General features: G+C 34.8%; 1 protein-coding gene across 1 annotated transcript; it reads right to left on the reverse strand.

Moving 5' to 3' along the window:
- Positions 1–6,018: 6,018 nt before the first annotated feature.
- On the reverse strand, positions 6,019–7,001 carry LOC127098512 (VQ motif-containing protein 25). Its single transcript, XM_051037119.1, has one exon. It carries the CDS (start codon positions 6,771–6,773, stop codon positions 6,252–6,254), a length of 522 nt encoding a protein of 173 aa, XP_050893076.1. The 5' UTR covers positions 6,774–7,001; the 3' UTR covers positions 6,019–6,251.
- Positions 7,002–7,271: the final 270 nt, after the last annotated feature.

Genomic DNA, 7,271 nt, shown 5'->3' on the forward strand with positions numbered 1-7,271 from the left:
TCTTCTCTCTCTTCCTCCTTCTTCATCATTTTAACCTTGTGCACCAACAATTGGTATCTAGAGCTCTGGTTCAGATCCATATGGAAGCACAGGGAAATACGAGTGAACAGTGAGGTATACTATGATTGATTTCATTTCATGAGTTCGTGTTGAACTTTTGATTGGAATTGTAATAGAATCACACTTCTTGATTCTGAGGGATTGGGAAACACTAGTGTTTGGTGAGATCTGAGTTTTGCACAAAGTTGAAGATGAATGGAAACGGTAATTTGAATACCAAGCTTCCGGTGTTTGATGGAAAACATTGGAATCAATGGATGATTCAGATGCATGTGTTGTTTGGCGCTCAAGATGTTCTTGATATCTTCAATGATGGTTACATCCAGGTTGGACTTATGGAAAATGCATCAGATGCGCAGTGAAATTCTCAGCAAGATCTGATGAAGAAGAATTAGAAAGCGTTGTTCTACATCCATCAGTGTGTGGATGTGGATGAGTTTGAGAAAATAGTTGATTCGACGACAACGAAGGTTGCGTGGGACACACTTGTACGGCGCTACTGCGGTGATGCATCACTGAAGAAGGTAAAGCTTTAGTCTATACGTAATTAGTATGAGAATCTCAACATGAATAACATTGAGAAGGTACCTGATTACATCTCCAGAGTGATTCTGATCACAAATGAGATAAAGTCGTATGGAGAAACTCTCTCTGAAGAAATCATCATTAAGGAGATACTTAGATCTCTTACTCCTTAGTTTTATTATATCGTTGTAGCAATTGAACATTCTAAGGATCTGAGCACCATGAGAATAGAAGAGCTGCAAAGCAGCCTAGAGGCACAAGGGTTGCGTCTGACTGAGAGAAACTCTGGAATGGAGGTGGAGCAGCAAGCTCTAAAAGCAGCTTCTGGTAAGCAATATCATAAGCTATCTTGGTTAGAAGTCAGGAAGAGATCTAATGGTGTTCAGAAGTAAGAAACCTCAACTTTTAGGAAGGAAAAAGAGTGCTCAAAAGGGGGAGGAGAAGTATGAGAAGAAGAAAGTTCACTGTTACTGTTGTAAGAAGTTTGGCCACTTCGGTGTTGATTGTTGCTCAAATAAGGAAAGTAAATCAGGAGAAGCAAACATAGCCAAAAGAGATTATGATGATTAATGTATGATAAGGCTTATGACTCTGATGATACGTATATGAAGGACTGGTGGTATATGGACATTGGCTGCTCAAATCATCTTACTGGAAATAAGGAATGGTTGGTCGACTTTGACTCTGGTAAGAGGACAAAGATCATATGTGTTTATGATAAATACCTTAATGCCAAAGGTATGGGAAATTTAGGATTAGTTTTGAATAATAGTAAAGCAGCATTGATTCAGAATGTGTGGTATGTTCTTGACATGAAAAGCAATCTGATGAGTGTAGGTCAATTAATTGAGAAAGGTTATAAAATTACCATGAAGGACAATCTTTTGAAGATGTATGACTGTAATCAGAAGTTGATCATGAAGTCAAAACAGGGAAGGAATAGAACATTCAAAGCGAATGTTAAAACTACAAACTCTGAATGCCTTAGTGCAACAAGTGTTGTGAAGGAAAGTGAGTTGTGGCACAAAATATTTGTTCATCTAAACTTCAGAAGCTTAAGGAATTTGAATTCAAAGAAGTTGGTACATGGAATCCCTGCAATTAAAAAGCCAAAGAAGTCATGCAATGTGTGCATGAGAGGAAAGTAACCAATACTGCCATTTGCATCTGAAATTCCTCCAAGAGCAAAGCATGCTCTAGGTGTGGTGAACTATGATGTGTGTGGACCATTTCCAGTACCTTCACTTAGAGGTAATAAATACTTTATGTCATTTATTGATGAGTTCACAAGAATGACATGGGTATCCCACATAAATTTCAAACATGAGGTGTTTGCTAAATTTAAGAAATTTAAAATCAAGGTTGAGAATTAGAGTGGTCAGACTCTGAAGATTCTCATAACTGATGGTAGAGGTGAGTATAACTCTATAGAGTTCATAACGTTCTATGAGGAGAATGGAATTGAGCATGAGGTGAATGCTCCATACATTTCTCAATATAGTAGTCTTATTGAAAGAAGAAATCGAACTTTTCTTGATATGACAATGAGCATGTTGAAGGAGAAGAAGTTGCCTCACACCTTGTGGGGAGAAGTTGTTGCCACTATAACATATGTGCTCAACAGGTGTTCAACCAAGAAGCTGAAGGAAATTGTTCCTTTAGAGAAGTGGAGTAGAGATAAGAAAAATGTGAGCCATCTGAAGGTGTTTGGTTATGTTTGTTAGAAACATGTTCCATATGCTAGGAGAAAGAAGTTGGATGACATAACCAGAGTTATGTTGCTTGTAGGGTACCACAGTACATGTTCCTATAACCTCTATTGTCCTGTCACCGACAAGGTTGAATTCCGCAGAGATGTCATTGTGAAGGAATCAGAAGCGTGGTATTGGAGTAAATATCAAACCAACTCTTGTGTAGAGTTAACCTCTGAAGATACTTCCGAATCTGAAGGTTCTGAAGATGAGTTTAAATCAGAAAATGATTATAAAGGTGAGTTTGACTCTAATGGTGAGTCTGACTCTGAAGGTGAATCTAATTCTGATCCAAATTCTGATGGTGATTCAAACTCTAGTGAAGATCCAGACTCTGGGAATATTCCAAACTCTGAAGGTGGTCATGCCTCTGAATGTGGTACTTTTGGGGTTCCAGCATCTAATATTGTTCTAGCACCCGAAGGAGATTATGAACATGTTCAGAGGCCACAAAGAATTAGAAGCATTCCAAGAAGGTTTGTAGAGTTTGACATGCTATAAGATACTAAAGTAGACTCTGAAGGAGAAGTCATTCAGTGTTCCATGTTAGTAGACTCTGAACCAGTTAGTGTTGAAGAAGCACTCAAGAAGTAAGTGTAGATGTAGGCCATGAACGAAGAACTTGAGGCTATAGAAAGAAACAAGACGTGGGAGTTGACTAAGCTTCCAAAGGACAAGAAAACCATCAACGTCAGATGGGTTTTCAAGGAGAAACTATAGCCAGATGGATCAATTGGAAAACATAAAGCAATGTTAGTAGCAAGAGCATTTCTACAAAAACCTGGGTTAAATTACTTTGAAGTGTTTACTTCTGTAGCGATACATGAGACAATCAGACTGGTGATTGCGATAGTTGCTAACAAGAATTGGCCTTTGAGGCATCTGGATGTGAAATCTGCATTTTTGAATAGTCTATTGCAAGAAGAGGTAGACGTGTCATAACCTCATGGTTTTTAGAAAAAGTATCGGGAAGGGATGGTGTACAAGTTGCATAAATTCTTATATGGACTGAGACAAGCTCCTCGAGCTTGGAATCTGAAGATTGGTTCATTTTTCAAGCTCCAAGGATTCAGAAACTGTGAGATCAAGTATAGCGTTTATGTTCAGCATACTTCTAAAGGCAATATGATTCTAGTGTGTCTCTATGTTGATGACATATTTCTAAGAGGGAGTTGGGAACATGAGATAGCTAAGTTCAAGAAGGTCCTGATGAATGAGTTTGAGATAACTGATCTAGGAAAGATGACATATTTCCTAAGGATGGAGTTTATATACTCTGACAAGGGTATCATTTTGCATCAGCTGAAATATGAACTTGAGTTTCTCAAGAGATTCAAGTTGTTGAATTGTAAGGTTGCTACCACACCTGCAGAAATAAATCACAAATTGGATTCTGATTCTGAAGGTGATAATGTAGATGCTACAAATTTCAAGCAGTTGGTTGGCTTTGAGGTATTTGTGTAATACCAGACCTGAAATTTGCTATGCAGTTGGAATGCTTAGTAGGTTCATGAGTAAGCGGAAGTTGTCTCATTACCAAGTTGCTGTCAGGATTCTGAGGTATATTAAGGGGACTCTAAAGTATCGAGTTTTGTTCCCTTTTGGAGAGAAGACTAATTCAAAGTTGATGTGTTACTTAGATTTTGATTGGTGTGGAGACAGGGTTAACAAAAGAAGTATGTCTAGATATTTGTTTAAGTATCTAGGAGGTCCTATTTCTTGGTGTTCCAAGAAGTAACCGGTTGTTGCTTTGTCAACCTGTGAAGCAGAGCATATTACAGGTGTTGTGGTTGCATGTCAAGTTGTTTGAGTTCTGAATTTACTGCAGGATCTAAAGATCAAGGTCAACAAGCCTCTAAAACTGATGTTTGATAATAAGTCTGCAAACAACCTTGCCATGTATCCAATGCTGCATGGGAGAAGCAACCATATTTAGACTAAGTATCATTTTCTGAGAAGTCAGGTTTAGAATGAAGTGATGCATTGTAACACCCAGAAGAAGCTGACAAATATTCTGACGAAAGCGATTAAGACTGGTCAATTTTTCCACTTAAGGGATGTAATTGGTGTTATTAGTTTTTATTAGTTAAATCCTAAATTAAGGAACGGTGTTGAAGGATAATTCAGTATTTTAGTATTTCTCATGAGTAGCATTATTATTATGTATATATAGTATTGTAGTTATCAACAGTTGTATCCAATCAGATCATCTGGTGGATACCCCTCTTGTGGTTTTGAAATAACATTATGATGATGTTAATCTTTTGTATAATCGTGTATTGTATCAACATATTATGGGTAGCCTTAATTTATTGACTTTATGTCGCCCTGACATTTCTTTTTTTGTTTATTAAGTAATTCAATTCATGCATTCTTATTGCCATCTTTAGTCGGTAGTAGTTTGTCGTATAATTCTTTACTTGAAAGGAACATGTCATGGTTTATTCTTTCTTTCTGAAATAGTTAATCAATTGAGTGTTTATAGTGATGCTAATTGGGAAGGATATCATGGAAATCGACGATATATCGTTAGTTGGTGCATGTTTATTGGATCTTCACTAAGAATGTGGAAAAGTAAGGTAAAAGCCAGAGTTTATAAATCTTCCACTAAATTTGAGTGTCATGCCATGGTTGTTGCATGATAAGAAATAATTTGGCTCCATAGTCTTTTGATTGAACTTGCATTTTCTCAAACATTGCAAACATCACTTTATCCAAACAATACAAGTGTCATCCAAATTATTGAAAATCTCATTTTTCATGAACACATCAAACATATTATAGTGGAGTGTCATTCAAGTATGTGATGCGCTAATATCATCAATTTCTGGTTATCAAATTGACGCTCTTTTAATGAGCCACATCAATTTGAAGGTGGTGATATAAAATGATTTTGTTCTCCTTAATTGGATCCAACTTTTATTCCTAAAATAAATTTAAAAATCAGATATAAAATACTTATAATTAATTATTGTAAATACCTATCTTGTTATATATAATATAAAAGACAATGGGATGAGAAAGATATCAAGCTAAAATTTGAAACATAACCATCAGTAATTTATTAGTGAATATACACCATCATAATATGAAGTATAAATACACTCAAAATTTCTTGCCGATTCTCTCTTTCTCTTCCATTTATGTATAGTCAAATCAACGAAGAAATTTCCATAATACCATCAAGCCAATGTCCAATTTGTACATCCATGTACATCAGACGGTGGGCTCTAGAACATGATACCAAGCAAGTTTAACTTTCATAAAGCACAAATATCATACAAACAAAAAAACTTGCACAAACTAGCCAAATGTCACCTTCCATAAGTCCCCACGATAAACAAAATTATATATAATGAGACAATAAAACTAATATAATATATGATTATAGCTAACTCATAATTATTGTAACTAATTTATAACCAACTTTTATATATTTAATAGAAACTTTAATTCTTAGTCTTTTTTTAATCTAAAAATAGAATCAAAATGTGTTATACCAACCTACTGTGGTGAGTCTTTAAGACAATTTCTTTTCAATGTGATTAGGAGTTGGATCTATAAATCATGTTGATAAGATTTTAACGTATGGAGAAAAACAAACTTTTAATACATAATTTGGTCTCTCCACATAGAAGTGAAAACACACTACAATAAATATTGGATTATACAAAAATTCTTTATAATATGATCATCATCGGATGAATGAGCCATTCTATATGTATATATCATAAGAAGAAACCCAAAACATTTCACAATCAAACATACATAAACTATAATTATGTGATGAAAATAAAAAAGATCTATACACATAATTAACCATTCTTTTTTTAGTCAAAAAAGTGAAGAAAATATAAATCCTATATATCTAGCTAGAAGGCATAACATTTGTATCTATAAATTTATATATATCTCCTATAGAAGTTGATGATTTTGTTCAAACCCTTGCATATTGTGAGTAGCATCCAAAGGAAACAAAGGAAATCCACCATTAATCTCAGAAATAAACCCTTCCAAATCAGAAAACCCACCTAAATACCCACCACAACTCTCTTCTCTTACTTCTTCTTTGATCACTCTATCCATTTTCAGATCCAACCCCCAAAATCCACCATTGCTCAACAACTCCTCCTTTCTTGGACAACCCTCTGATGATAAACCACTTCCACTACTAGTGCTCCTCGAAGATTCTTCTATTACCCTTGTCTTCTTCTTGAAATTCTTTTTGACTTCACTTGGTTTCCCGGTTAACTTCTGCACAAGCTCCCTAAAATTCTCAGCATCAGTTTTGATTATCTCAGGCACAAATATGTGAATTATTCGTATCTTTGGTTTGATCTTTGATATTGTGTAAGAGTCTTTATGCATAGCTAGGGTTTTAGGTTTCTTTGAATTGGCTATGCATGTATGGTTAGGGTTTCTAAGCTTGTTTTCCATGAAGAAAACTCAATAAATTCTCAAAAGAAAAAATGAATAAGAGAAGGAGTTGTAAAAGTTGATATATATGTAAAGTATACTTAGAACATAGAAAGAAAGAAAAAAGTGAATCATGTATTTATAGAAGAATAAGGCACATATCAAAATTGAAGGATAATTTAAAAGGAAAAAGAGGATAAAGAAATAGGGAAGAAAATATGAAGGTGTCTGTTGGAAGGATAGGATTAGATGAATCTTGCCATACAGTAATATTTTCAGAACTTCATCAATGGTCCCCTCTAATATATTTTAACTGTTATTAATATTATAGAGGAAAAAATGCTAATTGCTATATTTGTAAGTTTTATATATGTATATGAATATCTTGTGGAGTGGGGGAATGGATTTAGACACTTTTTTTTGCGTTTACTTCCATGAAATGACTATAGCATTCCTCATAGTGGCAAATATTTAATATATAAACTTTTGCAAATTTCAGTATGAAATATAGTTCTTTTA

This window comes from Lathyrus oleraceus, chromosome 6 (genome assembly GCF_024323335.1).
Source record: "Lathyrus oleraceus cultivar Zhongwan6 chromosome 6, CAAS_Psat_ZW6_1.0, whole genome shotgun sequence".
In the NCBI taxonomy this organism is placed as follows: Eukaryota; Viridiplantae; Streptophyta; class Magnoliopsida; order Fabales; family Fabaceae; genus Lathyrus; species Lathyrus oleraceus.

Coding starts and splice junctions, on each gene's coding strand:
- LOC127098512 (XM_051037119.1), bottom strand. CDS start 6,773: ATGGAAAACAAGCTTAGAAACCCTAACCATACATGCATAGCCAATTCA.